Source organism: Scyliorhinus torazame, chromosome 9 (genome assembly GCF_047496885.1).
Source record: "Scyliorhinus torazame isolate Kashiwa2021f chromosome 9, sScyTor2.1, whole genome shotgun sequence".
In the NCBI taxonomy this organism is placed as follows: Eukaryota; Metazoa; Chordata; class Chondrichthyes; order Carcharhiniformes; family Scyliorhinidae; genus Scyliorhinus; species Scyliorhinus torazame.
This window is the reverse complement of record NC_092715.1, coordinates 196930106-196945810: the sequence shown is the minus strand read 5'-3', so window position 1 is coordinate 196945810 and position 15705 is coordinate 196930106. Positions and strand designations below refer to the sequence as shown.

Genomic DNA, 15705 nt, shown 5'->3' with positions numbered 1-15705 from the left:
TGGCGAGTGTGGTCATGAATGGACGGGGATCGGCATATTTTCGGCTCCATAGAGGGACAAGGCAGGGATGTCCTCTGTCCCCATTACTGTTTGCACTGGCGATTGAGCCCCTGGCGATAGCGCTGAGGGGTTCCAAGAGATGGAGGGGAGTACTTAGGGGAGGAGAGGAACACCGGGTATCTTTGTATGCGGATGATTTGCTACTATATGTGGCGGATCCGGCGGAGGGGATGCCAGAAATAATGCGGATACTTGGGGAGTTTGGGGATTTCTCAGGGTATAAATTGAACATGGGGAAGAGTGAGCTGTTTGTGGTGCATCCAGGGGAGCAGAGTAGAGAAATAGAGGACCTACCGTTGAGGAAGGTAACAAGAGACTTTCGTTACCTGGGGAATCCAGATAGCTAAGAATTGGGGCACATTGCACAGGCTAAATTTAACGCGGTTGGTGGAACAGATGGAGGGTGATTTCAAGAGATGGGATATGGTAGCCCTGTCAATGGCAGGGAGGGTGCAGGCGGTTAAGATGGTGGTCCTCCCGAGATTCCTCTTTGTGTTTCAGTGCCTCCCGGTGGTGATCACGAAGGCTTTTTTTTAAAAAAAGGATAGAAAAGAGCATCATGGGTTTTGTTTGGGCCGGGAAGACTCCGAGAGTGAGGAAGGGATTCTTACAGCGCAGTAGGGATAGGGGGGGGCTGGCACTACCGAGCCTAAGTGAGTACTATTGGGCCACTAATATTTCAATGGTGAGTAAGTGGATGGGAGAGGAGGAGGGAGCGGCGTGGAAGAGATTAGAGAGGGCGTCCTGTAGGGGGACTAGCCTGCAGGCTATGGTGACAGCCCCATTGCCGTTCTCACCGAGGAACTACACCACAAGCCCGGTGGTGATAGCTACACTGAAGATTTGGGGACAGTGGAGATGACATAGGGGAAAGACTGGAGCATTGGGGGGGTCCCCGATAAGAAACAACCATAGGTTTGCCCCGGGGGGAATGGATGGGGGATATGGAATGTGGCAAAGAGCAGGAATAACGCAACTGAAAGATCTATTTGTGGATGGGAAGTTCGCGAGTCTGGGAGCGCTGACCGATAAATACGGGTTGCCCCAAGGGAATGCATTCAGGTATATGCAATTGAGGGCTTTTGCGAGGCAACAGGTGAGGGAATTTCCGCAGCTCCCGACACAAGAGGTGCAGGACAGAGTGATCTCAAAGAAATGGGTGGGGGATGGTAAGGTGTCAGATATATATAGGGAAATGAGGGACGAAGGGGAGACTATAGTGGATGAACTAAAAGGGAAATGGGAAGAAGAGCTAGGGGAGGAGATCGAGGAGGGGCTGTGGGCAGATGCCCTAAGCAGGGTAAACTCGTCGTCCTCGTGTGCCAGGCTAAGCCTAATTCAGTTTAAGGTATTACACAGGGCACATATGACTGGAACACGGATCAGTAAATTTTTTGGGGTGGAGGATAGGTGTGCGAGGTGCGCGAAGCCCAGCGAATCATACCCATATGTTTTGGTCATGCCCGGCACTACAGGGGTTTTGGATGGGGGTGACACAGGCGCTTTCAAAAGTAGTAGGAGTCCGGGTCGAACCAAGCTGGGGGTTGGCTATATTTAGGGTTGCACAAGAGCCGGGAGTGCAGGAGGCGAGAGAGGCCGATGTTTTGGCCTTTGCGTCCCTAGTAGCCCGGCGCAGGATATTGTTAATGTGGAAAGAAGCCAAGCCCCCGGGGGTGGAGACCTGGATAAATGACATGGCGGGGTTCATAAAGCTAGAGCGGATTAAGTTCGTCCTAAGGGGGTCGGCTCAAGGGTTCACCAGGCGGTGGCAACCGTTCGTCGAATATCTTGCGGATAGATAGATGGGGGGAAAAAAGAAGGCAGCAGCAGCAGCCCAGGATTTGGGGATGGGGGGGGGGGGGGGGGGTGTAGCTTGTGACAAGGCAGTTGCCAATTAGGGCTAGTTTTCATTTTTGTTATTTAATATTTATTTATTTCTTGTTTTTTGTTTATATAAAATAGGTCATTGTTATCTGTGTTGTTATAATGTTGTGTAAAGGACGCACAATGTACTGTGTTGGTCGACCAAAAATTTTCAATAAAATATTTATTTAAAAAAAGAGAATGGGGAGTGGAACGTGACTCTATATACAGTCAACTCTACCTCTTTGTGCGTGAGACTCAGCTTGAGACAATTCAAGGTGGTGCATAGGGCGCATTTGACCAGGGCCTGAATGTGTGTTTTTTGAAGGTGTAGGGGATAGGTGCGAGTGGTACTCTGTCCATCACACATACATTCTGGTCCTGCCCTAGGCTCATGAACTTTTGGGTCTCCTTCTTCATCATCACGTCAGAAATTCTTGGGGTTGACTTGGAGCCATGCCCTTTGGGGCTATTTTTGGGATCTCAAACTTGCTGGAGTTAGACAGGGGCGAAGGCAGATGCTCTTGCCTTTGCTTCCTTATATCCTGCAGGCGAATCTTGTTTGGCTGGAGGTTGTCGTCCCTGCCTAGTGCAGCAGCCTGGCTCGACAGCCTGATGGGATTTTTACACTTTGCAAAAATCAAGTACCTAATAAGGTCAGCTGAAAGGTTCTACCTCGGATGGCAACCCTTTATTTCCTTTTTCAGAGAGTTGGTCACCATCAAATTCAATTTTTTTTTAAAAACACGCTACATCCCAAATTCCCAGTCAAGAGGCTCCCTGATTCCATGTTAACATCGTGAATGACGCTTTTGGCCATGTACGGTTCTAACCTTGGTTCTATTAGAATGTCCAGGACATTGTTTGAACCAGCAATGTGGGTCAAGGCACCTGCAACTCCATAAAATGTATTTCTCTGCCGGGTCAAAGAACCTGCAACTCCATAAAATGTATTTCTCTGCAAGCAAATGCCTTTCTTACATGGTATAAGTCAGATATATTTTAGAAAAATATTGTTCCCTTATTCTGGGGTAGGCGTTGAAACATATACACTTACACAAGAGCCTACTGAATACCAGCTCGAGCAGATCTCTTTGGGCAAGAGCATGCCTTGACCAATGCTACTAAAGCAGTCCTTCTGTGGTGGTGAACTGCAGGTTTTGACTGCTAACTGGATGCTGAAGAATAACTTTCAGCAAGTGAAATTATTTTGCATAAAATCATCATTTTCAGCTTTTGCTACAAGGTGAGGGTGACTGGCATGGGCCTGTTGAGGCAAGTGGTCTGTTTCTGTGTTGTAAGTTGTCTTTATGTAACTATGTCAACAGAAATAGCAAGAAACTTCAGAAACGTCAGAACAAAGATGGCTTCAGAGGCACTAACTGTCTCATTCGGAAATTCAAGAATTTTCCATTGGTACAACAGCTGCTGTCAACGGAAAGAAAGGAGAGATGGGGCTGATCCACAGGTGGAACTTGTGAGCTTGGATAGAAAATCTTGACACAAGAAATTTGAAAATGTTTTAAACTCCTAGACTGTTTCTCCCTCAGTGACTTTTCCCCACTGGACGTTTTGAGGTACTTGCATGATGAAGAAATAAGGCAGGACAAACGTACCAGTATCAGAACTTGCCCATGCTCTATAGCTCTACTTTGAGTGGCACACAATAGAACATATGTACACATACACTACGCTGATGGAACTTCTGTAATATGCTGCTGTATGAAAGAACTTCAAGAAAGCATGAAACACAGCTTACCTGGTCATATTCACCATTCTTTATTGTTTTCTCAGGTTTGCTTTGCTTTAATGGGCTTTTGACTTCTAACACCTGTTATAACAGAGGCGTAAAGACTTCAGCTACAAAGATCCTCAGTGCTATTCACTTTTGTCTGTACTCGGGTTCAGTAAAAATGGCTATATTAGAAAGTACTGGTCTTAAGATTTCCACCCACCCCAACTTTGAGTAACTTCCAGAAATTCCCCATCCCATTCCTACACTTTCCTCTTTATGGGGATCATCATCCAAGACTTTTCCATATCTCCATCTATGCTGTCAACAAGACCCTATTAAGCTCCCTCTTCCCAGAAATGGGCCACTTCATTTTTTAGTTTCTCTTCCAATTGCTTGGCTACGAACCAACATATTTTACAGTTTCAATGTCAATTTAAGACATTGATGTGATTGGGATCACTGGCTAGTTCTCTGCATAGAAGGTAAAATATGCAATTGCTATAGTTACAGGAGGACGTCCCAATTTTATTCAATATCTAAAATTTCAGACATGGGTAGAAACCTTAAATTACCTGGAAGTATTTTCTGGACTTGACCATGCTTGAATTTAATGAAAAGTATTGCCCGATGAAAAATATTGCCTGATGTAATGTTATGTGTGTTATCTGTCAATATTCAGTCTTTTCTAATGAACCATTAGGAAATGCACTGTAAAGATTCAGTCCAGTCAAAAATATTATGTAAAAGATCATACATTATTACTTAAAAATCTGTTGGTTTTCATTGTGCAAGTGGAACACCAGCCAAGAGAACTTTAGAAATTGTATCAATGTCTTTTAAGATTTACTTCTTGCTCATCAATGGTTCAAACATTTGCCTAAATAAATAAACTTACTGACAAAGGGGAAAAGTGCAGTTGCTGCTCTGTCCTATAGACAGAAGTTACTTTTGTGCTAATGCATGTGGGGCACAGTGGTTAACCCACTGTTAGCATCGTCGACAAATAGATGCAGACAAGGCCAAACAAAACCTAACCTTCCACGAGCACTACTACCAACATTTAGAAGTTAAAGGTCATTCAGTTACACAAGCCCACGAGTCTACCATTCTTTCCCCCTTTTTAGAAAAGCTTACTTTGGAAGAAACAAGACTGGACGACTATTACCCTGGAGCTTACTACCTGAATTCAACAGAGAAATGGACATCTTCTACCAGAAATATACCCTTTACCAAGAACCAATTCATGGAAATATTGCTTACATAGTCCAGCAGAAATCATTTTTCGGTTTCACAATGGTTTTCTGTACAGAGTCAGAATCAGTTAAAAATGAAAGGGGGAGGCAGGAAATTTAAAGTTATCTGCTGTAGAAAATGCCAAAATAGCTATAATATTGCTCTTATAAATATTAATTGGGCCCCACATGTATTCATTAAAATTTAGATCATTCATCACAGGTCATAGAAGATGGCTTACATAATCTCAGAAGTGTGTTCAGAATATGCAATAGTGGCTATAGTTGAAAGCACCCATCTTAAATGCTATCATTTTGCAAATAAACACCATCCTAGGTAGTGCATTGAATCTAAACATGCTGAGGGCACAAGGTGACTCAACAAAATTATTGAATCTAGGTATTATCTGCAATGTTCAATGTAGATATTATCATGGTGCACCCAATTTGTCTTATTTGAGCACATTTACCGGGATCAGCTTTTCGAGACCAAGAAGTTAACAGAAGAGCTCAACAGGCCAGGTTATGGTAAGGCTTGAAAATAATTTCTAGTTCAAAGACCACTTGTCTTTTCCTGCAATCAGCTCGCAGTGAGGCAACTCGTATTTATAAGTTCAGCTCTGAATTCCGACATTTAATGCCAAACGACGCAACCAAACTATTACACTAGTTTACCAAGTGAAACATTTCCCTTGAATTTCATAACTGTATAGTTTGATTTTCATTGTTCATTCTTATTTGGATTTAGTATATACAATAGAATACTTGACTGCATTTCAAAATGAAGCATAGAAAAGTGTTGAACCATGAGAAGACAGCTTTCGAGTGATCAAAAGCAAAAGAATTTCACATAAAAAACCGCAAACGTGTTAAGATACTCGCACAGCAAGACAGTTCGAAGGGACAAGTTAGTTCTAAAAACCATTCCGGAACTGAATTCGCTCAAACAAAATCAATTTGGAACATAGGAAGATAGGAACAGGAGTAGGCTATTCACCCCATTGAGCCATTTAATATGATGAAATGAAAATGAAATGAAAATCGCTTATCGTCACAAGTAGGCTTCAATTAAGTTACTGTGAAAAGCCCCTAGTCGCCACATTCCGGTGCCTGTTCGGGGTGGCTGTTACGGGAATTGAACCGTGCTGCTGGCCTGCCTTGGGCTGCTTTCAAAGCTAGTGATTTAGCCCTGTGCTAAAAAGCCCATGGCTAATCAGGCACTTCAATGCCTTCTACCCACACGATCCCCATAACCCTTCACGTTATTGTTAATCAGAAATCCATCAATCTCTACCTTAAACATACTCAATGACTGAGTTTCTACAGTCCTCCAAAGATTCACAGGCTTCCGTGTAAAGAAATTTTGCCCCATCTCGGTCCTAATTGGATTCCCCCTTATTCTGAAATCGCAATGGCAGGCTGTGGCTAATGGGGCACTGCAAGTCCCTAGTCTGGCACCTGTTCGCGGAGGCCGGTACGGGAATTGAACCCGCACTGCTGGCCTCGTCTGCATTACAAGCCAGCTGTTTAGCCCACTGTGCTAAACCAGCCCTATCTGCCATGCTCCTGCCCATTCACCAAGTCTGTTTGGATCTTCCTGTAGCTGCTTTACATCTTCCTCACAATACACATTGCTGCAGAACTTGGAAATATTACATTTGGTTCCCACATTCAAATCATTGATCTATATTGTGAACAGCTGAGGTTCAACTGCTGATCCTTGAGGTGCCCCATTAACCACAGCCTGCCAATGCGAAAACATCACCTTTTATTCCTATCCTGTTTTCTGCTCGTTAGTCAATCCTTAATCCATGCCATTATAGTGCTTCTATCCCATATGCTTTTATTTTGCTACTCAACCTATTGTGGAGGACTTTATCAAAAGCCTTCTGAAACTCCAAACACTGTCCATTGATGCTCCTTTATCAATTTTGTTCGTAACACCCCTACACACTCCAACAAGTTTGTCAAACATCATTTCCCATTTGTAAATCCATGCTGACTATGTCCAATCAGATCATGATTATCCAAGTATCCATTTATCACATCCTTTATGATAAATTCTAGCATGGAATATAACTTCATGGATGCAAATGGCAAGTCATCACACCAACTAAAAACAGAGGTACAGGCTAATGAACAAGTTAAGATTGAAATATGACTGGCAGGGGTGGTGGACTGGACGATCACAATCTCAGATCATGCTCCGCACCGAGTTGACCTGCAGGTTAGTAAAGACAGTAACCAGCGCCCGCACTGGAGGTTAGATATGGGACTTTTGGCTGATGAAGGGGTGTGCGAGCGGCTGAGGAAATGTATTCAGAACTACCTGCAGGTCAACGACACGGGGGAAATTTCAGCAGCGATGGTCTGGGAAGCACTGAAGGCGGTGGTCAGAGGGGAGCTGATCTCGATACGGGCCCATAGGGAGAAGGTGGACAGGGCAGAGACAGACCGACTGGTTAAGGAGATACTACAGGTCGACAGGAGGTATGCAGAGACCCCAAAGGCAGGGCTTTTAAGGGAACGGCGGAGGCTGGTTTGTTAACCACAGGGAGGGCGGTGGAGCAGCTGAGAAAGGCGAGGGGCGCGATCTGTGAGCATGGAGAGTAGGCCAGCAGAACGCTTGCACAGCAGCTTAGAAAGAGGGAGGCAGCCACGGAGATAGGGAAAGTAAACGATGGAGATGGGAACCTGGTTGGAGATTCAGCAGGGATGAATAAGGAGTTTAGGGATTGCTACAGTAGGCTGTATAGGTCGGAACCCCCTACGGGGCCGGAGGGGATTAGGCACCTCTTGGGGGGACTGAATTTCCCAAAGGTGGACGGGGAGCTGGTAGAAGGGCTGGGGGCTCCTGATCGGGTTGGAAGAGATAGTGGAGGGTCTGAAGGCCTTACAGGCGGGTAAAGCCCCGAGGCTGGATGGGTACCCAGTAGAGTTTATATTAAAAGTTCTCTGGGATATTGGGGCCGGTGTTGATGAGGATGTTCAATGAGGCAAGGGAAAGAGGGGTGCTGCCCCCGACGATGTCACAGGCCACGATTTCGCTGATTCTGAAGTGGGACAAGAACCCGGAGCTGTGTGGATCCTACAGGCCGATATCCCTGTTGAATGTGGATGCCAAACTGATGGCCAAAGTTTTGTCCTCCAGGATTGAGGATTGTGTTCTGGACGTTATTAGGGAGGACGAGATGGGGTTTGTTAAGGATAGGCAGTTGGTGGCCAATGTAAGAAGGTTGTTAAATGTGATCATGATGCCCTCAGAAGGTAGGGGTGTGGAGGTAGTGATCGCAATGGATGCAGAAAAGGCTTTAGATCGGGTAGAATGGGATTATCTGTGTGAGGTACTGGGATGGTTCGGATTTGGGCGGGGCTTTATTGACTGGGTCAGGTTGCTGTATCAGGCTCCTGTGGCAAGTGTACAGAAGAATAGGACAACATCGGACTATTTTAGGCTGCATCGGGGGACGAGACAGGGATGCCCCCTCTCCCCAGTGTTGTTCGCGCTAGCTATAGAGGCGTTGGCAATTGCTCGGAGAGTCTCAAGGAGCTGGAAGGAGCCGGTCCCCGGGAGGAGGGGGGGGGGGTTATGTAGACAACCTGCTTCTGTATGTATCGGACCCATCAGAGGGGATGGAAGAAATCATGAGAATTCTAGGGGAATTTGGCCGGTTTTCGGGGTATAAGCTAAATATGGGGAAAAGTGAGATGATTGCGGTACAGGAGAGGCGATTGGGGGAGCTGCCATATAGATTAGTAGGCGCGGGAATGGGACCGGCTGCATAAATTAACTCTGGCCTGGCTAGTAGACCAAATGAAGGACGATTTTTGGAGATGAGACGCGCTCCCGTTGTCATTAGCTGGGAGGGTGCAAACGGTGAAGATGATGGTCCTACTGAGATTCCGGTTCGTGTTTCAATGTCTCCCCATCTTTATTCCACGGTCCTTTTTTAAACGGGTCAACAAAGTGATCTCTGGCTTTGTTTGGGCGGGCAAGACTCCACGGGTAAGGAAGGTAATGCTTGAGCGGAGTCGGGGAGAGGGCGGGCTGGTGCTGCCAAATTTTAGTAACTATTAGTGGGCGGCTAATATAGCCATGATCAGGAAGTGGGTGGTGGGGGAGGGGGTCGGCATGGGAGCATATGGAGGCGGCTTCATGCAAGGGCACCAGTTTGGGGGCGTTGGTAATTGCACCTCTGCCATTCCCGCCGGCACGGTACTCTACCAGTCCAGTGGTGGTGGCGACCCCGAGAGTCTGGGGGCAATGGAGGAGACATGTGGGAGCAGAGGGAGCATCGGTCTGGTCCCCAATCTGTAATAATCACCGGTTTGCACCGGGATGTATGGATGGGGGGTTCCGGATATGGCGGAGAGCAGGGATTGAGAGGATGGGGGATATGTTTATAGAGGGGAGCTCTCCGAGTATGAGGGCGCTGGAGGAGAAGTTTGGATTGGCGAGGGGAAACAAATTCAGTTATCTGCAGGTGCGGGACTTCCTATGTAAACAGGTGTCAACCTTCCCGCTCCTACCGCTAAGGGAGATTCAGGACAGGGTAGTTTCCAGAGGGTCGGTAGGAGAAGGGAGAGTCTCGGACATTTACAAGGAAGTTATGGGGTCAGAGGAGACGCAGACCGAGGAGCTGAAGCGCAAGTGGGAGGAGGAGCTGGGAGGAGAGATAGAGGATGGTCTATGGGCGGACGCTTTGAGTAGAGTCAACGCATCCGCAACATGTGCCAGGCGCAGCCTGATACAATTTAAGGTTGTTCACCGGGCTCACATGACACTGGCCTGGATGAGCAGATTCTTTGGAGTGGAAGACAGGTGCACAAAATGTGCGGGAGGACCAGCGAACCATGTCCACATGTTCTGGGCATGTCCGAAGCTTAGGGGATTTTGGCAGGGGTTTGCAGATGTCATGTCCACGGTGTTAATAACAAGGGTGGCGCTGAGTCCAGAGGTGGCGATTTTTGGAGTGTCGGAAGACCCGGGAATCCAGGAGGAGAAAGAAGCAGACGTTCTGGCCTTTGCTTCCCTGGTAGCCCGGAGACGGATACTATTAGCATGGAAGGACTCAAAGCCTCCGAAGTTGGAGACCTGGCTATCGGACATGGCTAGATTTCGCTGTTTGGAGAAAATCAAGTTTGCCTCGAGAGGGTCACTGTTTGGATTCGCCTGGAGGTAGCAACCGTTCGTCGACTTCTTCGCGGAAAATTAATCATCAGCAGAAGGGGGAGGGTGGGGGTTTAGTTTAGCTTCGAGTAGGGGGTTAATAAAGGTGGGACATGTAAGGGAGGGAGACGGCTTTTGCACTATGTTTATAGTTTCATGTACAATGTTTATTGTGTTGTTATAATACAAAAAATATCTCAATAAACTGTTTATTAAAAAAAAAAGATTGAAATATGAAGAATATATTTAGAGATGGCACCCTCCATGATCCAAATGGATAGGACAAAAATATTTTCTCACTCCTGCTCACAACCATCTTGTTCGGACCAAGGAGAAGATATTTCTTTGCAAGGAGAGGGAGAAGAAGAATAACCACACAATGAGTCATCACAATCTCCGAGGAGCCTATTGTAGAGAAGTCATTGCTGCCAATCTGGGACAGGTGTTATTTTTATGTCAAATCTACAACTTGAATTTATATAGCTCCTTTAAAGTAGGAAAACACCCCCCGAGGTGTTTGACAGACACACTCCAATAAAAACAACCTCACAGTCAAAGGGTGACTAAAAACCTGTCCAGAAGAGTTGGGTTTCAAAGAAGTTCAGAAGTGGAAAGGAAAGAGATGGAGCAGCTTAAAGAGAGAAATCCATAGCAGGAACACAGACTGGTACAGGCATAACAACCAATATTGGGATGAAGGATGGAGAAATATGCAAAAGGTAGAGTCAGGCGAAGAAAGTTATCGGAGGGAGATTCCAGGGTTGGACATATAGAAAAGCAAGATCACAAAAATGATTTTAACTTTTGCAGATGAGAATTTTAAAACTGCGCACTGAGGGACCTGGAACCAATGTCAGTCAGCAAGCACAGGGCAGGTAGGTGAACAGGCTTAGGGGCAGAATATGTCATGGCAGCAGACTTTTCAATGAGCTGAAGTTTTTAGAGCATGAGATTGGAAGCTATCTAGGCAAGTGAGTGCTTTTGGCAAAAGAGTGCAAGGTCCATCAGTGCTTGATATAGTCCAGTCTGATAGCTGGCTAAGCGTGTTGTGTGCCTGATAATGCTCAAATCTGCATCCTTGAACTTGAGCAAGACAAGGACTATTCCAGTGACACGTGCAAGTACAAAGAGAGTAAAACGTTTCACTATGCCATCCAAGTAAAAGAGAAGGGGTGATTGAGCAGACCAACAGCAACAAGGAGGCCACAAAGGTTAGGTAGTAGATAATTTAAAAGTGTAATTGTAAGTGACTTGGGCGGGAACATGTTTCCATTTGCCGATGTAGAATCAACTGGAGTTAGAGGGTGGGGATGTGGGTGGTGAGGGGGAGAGAGGCCACATGAGATGGCTGTGAAAAAGAGTGAACACAAAAAGACTTTGAGAGAGAACGGGAATTTTAAAAATTGGGGCAGGGAGAAGGCGAGAGAGATTAAGATTGAAATCGCAGGGATAAGTCACTGCTTAGTACAGAGGCTGGAGGAGGAAATTTCAAGGAGAAACCTCGGATGGAACAAAGGAGCATTTTTAAACAAGGTGAAAACACGTGAGATTCTAGAAAGTGCCAAAGTAGTGGGAAAGGGAAAAAGAATTTGGAATTTGATACGAATCATACCACCAAGACAGTTCAGACAAGTTCGGTCGGCAGTTGAAAGTATAACCAGGCTTCAGCAAGGTGGTTAGCACTACTGCCTCACAGCGCCAGGGACCCGGATTCAATTCCGGTCTTGGGTGACTGTGTGGAGTTTGCACTTTCTCTATGTGGATTTCCTCGGGGAGCTCCGGTTTCCTCCCACAGTCCAAAGATGTGCAGGTTAGGTGGATTGGCCATGATAAATTGCCACTTAGTGCCTAAAGATGTATAGGTTAGGTGAGGTTAAGTGGGGCTACGGGGATACGGTGGGGGAATGGGCCTAGGTAGGGTCCGAGGTCGGTACAGACTCAATGGGCCTTCTGCACTGCAGAGATTCTAACCGGCATTATAAATATTAATTTACTCACAGGATGACCAACAGTACTGAATAAGATACAAATTGATGAATTAATGCAGTATGAACTGATAAATGATCAGAATGCAATGACTTAGATTGATAGCATGTCAAGAGGAATATAATTTAACAATATGAAATTTCAGAGACCTTGATTTTAACAGAGGTTTTAGGTTAGGTTTTCTTGAAATGACTTGCGCATAAATGCCTGCAGTTCATTGCATTGCTTTCTCTTATACCTGGTTATTGCTGTTGTTGGCTTTTAGTATTGGAGGTGCTTCACTTCTGGGTGGGGTAGAACTGCTACTGTTCTCACTGTCACTTCCATCACTCAAACTCATTCTGTAATAAAGAAAAGCACAAAGTTTAGGCACAAATAAAAGGTTGGGGCAGGAAAATCTCATAGCAAGTGGTCACGCGGGCACTGGTTAGTACTCCTTTTTAAAAACATGAAGCTGGCGGAAGGGCTGCTGCGGTGACCCGAGGAGGTGAATAGCCATCTTCGATCCTGGGCAATGAGCCTGGGGGAGATGGGTGGCTCAGCGTCCGCGGGTCCACCATGCCAACCGCTGGATTGTGTCGATCCCAGCCCCAGCCTGTCTGCCTACCAACCACCCATAACTCCCACTGACCACGGAGGCTTCTTGGTCCTGCAGCTGAATGCTATTGCTAATATGGAATTGGCAATTGTAGTTAAGTGAGCACTTCACCCATCCCAAATCTCCCATGGGTAGGCGTGCCATGTAGCATGTGGGGGTTATGGCTTAGCAACTCAATCAAACCTGGAGACCGGGACACTATGCCTGAACACTGTGGGAGGCAACATCTGAACACCCAGGGGCTGGGTCCCAGCACCAGGGAGGGGACCAGTGGCCATTCCAGGTAACATTACGTGTGGGAGTCTGGGGTAGTGGTCCAGTGACTTTGCGGCCTGGGGTGCGTGGGCAGGGCGTGCTGGGTGGGGGGGACGGGACGGGACTGGAGGGTTTCAGGGTGGAAGACACCATTGGTTTTTAGTCCCTCACCCTCTCCAATTCCTTAGTTATTAAATGGTATGGATGATATCTTGGACCCTGCAAAAGCTGCCCTGTGGTGCTGGCAGGCTAGGTGGCCATATGCTGGAGCAACAGGACTGGAAAAAACAAGTTATAATAAGGATTAAGGAGGCAGCTGGTCAGGACATTATTTGGAATCATTGTTTAATTCACTGTGAGGCATTACGGGGATAGGGTGGAGGCGGGGCTTAAGTAGGGTGCATTTTCCAAGCACCGGTGCAGATTCTATGGGCCGAATGGCCTCCTTCTGCACTATAAATTCTATGATTCTATGAAGGCTGGGACAGCAGTGTCGACAGAGGCTCGAGGCGGTGGCCCATGTGTAGAGGCCCGTACCATAACCCGAGGACCCGGCCGACCATCAGGCCAGGGAGGAACCCAGAGATGGAGGCCTGCGATGGCCCAGGGTGTACAGGTGCTGGGCGTTCAAACAGAAGACGGATAGCGTGTGCCGGAGGAAGCTCCGTCTCGACAAGGAAGCAGTGCGGTACCTGTGCCATGTCCTCACAGACCTGGCACCACGTGGAAGAGGCAGATACCCGCACCTGATGGCTGTCAAGTTCACCACAGCTCTGAACATCTACGCCTCCGGATAATTCCAGAGCTCGAGCGGGGACCTGTGTGACATCTCAAGCTACAGTCCACCAAGTGCATCCGTGAGGTCAGGGATGCCCTGTTTGCCCAGGCAGTGAACTATATAAACATCGACATGGATCGGGCCCAAAAGGATGCTCGGGCAGCAGGGTTCTCCGCCAGACGGATGCCCCATGTAGGGGTAATAGATGGCACACGTCACCTTGTGCTCACCGGGAGGTCTGGGAGCGCCCGACATCAAGAGGAAGGGTTTCCACTCCCTGAACACCTCAACTATTGTGCGACCATATGACGATCATGCACATGTGCACGCTTCCCAGGGAGTGTGCATAACAGCTACATTTTGGGGCAGTCAGACAGCAGCAGCCTCGTGGAGGACCACCGCAGGATGGCCGTTTGACTCTTGGGGGGATAAGGGGTACCCGTTGAGGACCTGGCTAATGACTCCAGTATGGAGGCTGGTGACCGATGCAGAGACCCGCTACAATGAGGCCCATGCAGCCATCCGAGCTGTCACTGAGCGGAGATAAGGAAAGGACAGGAGGAAAGAAGAAAAGCAGGAAAGGAAGCAAGGAAAGAAAGGAGGAAGGAGAGAGAGAGAGAGAGAGAGAGAGAGAGAGAGAGAGAGAGAGAGAGAGAGAGAGAGAGAGAGAGAGAGAGAGAGAGAGAGAGAGAGAGAGAGAGAGAGAGAGAGAGAGAGAGAGAGAGGGAGGAAGTCAATGATTTTTATTAATTAACATGTGCCCTCCAACTGCCCAATCCTCTGATGACGTTTTCCCTCTTCCCCACCCCTCCCAGACTCTCTCCCCCGTGCCCTCAACCGTGCGTCCCCAGGATGTACATCAGCGATGGAGGCAGCCTGCTGCCTACCACAACCTGTGGCCTTCAATGCCCCTGGTGGACGTCCTTTGGGGCCGGAGGGCCCCAGCGCACTTGATGGCAGCACATGCCCCGCCGTCCCACCCTGTACCGGGTGCTGATCCAAGATGTGCCATTGTCAGTGGGGTGGGTATTGGGAGAGCAGGTGGCTGCTGTCGCCAGGGTGGCTCCATGTTGGCACCAAGCACACCCTCCTCCCGGTCGGTGCCCATAGGGTCCTGGGGATCACCCCGGGACAGAGGGGCAACTAGATCGAGCCTCAGCTGCCGCTGTGTCATTGGGTTCTGACAGCCCTGGCGGCTCCCCAACGTTTGCAGCACAATGTTGATATCCTTGCGATGCTGCTCAGTGACTAGGACGTGCTCTGGAGGGCCCTGGCAATGCCCACTTGCGACTGGGACACATCTCCCAGTGACCGGTACATGCTCTGCAGCGCCTCGGCTATGCCCATCCGAAACTAGACATGCCTCGCATCGCCTCTTCAAAGTCCGTCTAGTACTGGGTCACATCCCCCAGCGACTGGCACACACTGTCAAAGCACTCAAGTCATGGTGGTCACCAACTGAGCCACACCTTGGGCACCTCCACTCATGCCGCCGATGGCGTGCACCAGGCTTTCCACTGTGGTTGCCACCCTAGCAGTGTTGGCCTTGATGCCATGCATTGCAGTCGCCATCTCCTGTGCCTGTAGCCTCTGGGACTCCTCCAATAGGTTATGGACCCGCTGGAGGGTCGCTGACATCCCCCTCGGAATGTCACACCCACACCCTATCGTCCGCATCAGCTTCGGGTAAACCTGGTTCAGAGGCTGAGCATCTAACTGGGACCCAGCTGGATCCAACAGACCTCCGACTGCTGTCTCACCTGGACATTCCTGTCTCCACTTGATGTGCAACTGCAACTTTGTGGTGCTCACCAGAATGTGCCACAGAAGCTTGTCCACTATTGTTGCCCATCAAGGTGTGCTTCTCTGTGCTGGTGGAGGGTGGGGGGGGGGGATGACCCATCTACGGTGGCTCTCCCCCGAGATGTTCTCATGGGAGACGGGAACCACCCCGGATGGGCCAACGCCTATTGGATGGAGATCCTGCTGGAGAATGAACATGCGGCCAATGGTAGGGCTGGGTCAGTC

The 15705-nt window shown here is 48.0% G+C and overlaps 1 protein-coding gene across 3 annotated transcripts in view; it reads right to left on the bottom strand.

Moving 5' to 3' along the window:
• Window positions 1-15705, bottom strand: part of mllt3 (MLLT3 super elongation complex subunit) — a 187169-nt gene that overhangs the window by 33564 nt on the left and 137900 nt on the right. For 2 of the 3 annotated variants that reach the window (XM_072516933.1, XM_072516935.1), the window contains exons 8-9: window positions 12285-12387; window positions 3683-3754 (exon numbers count right to left, since the gene is read on the bottom strand). In XM_072516933.1, the coding sequence (XP_072373034.1) occupies window positions 3683-3754; window positions 12285-12387 (175 nt within the window). The remainder of the gene's footprint in view (window positions 1-3682; window positions 3755-12284; window positions 12388-15705) is intronic. The other variant, XM_072516934.1, reaches the window with a different exon arrangement.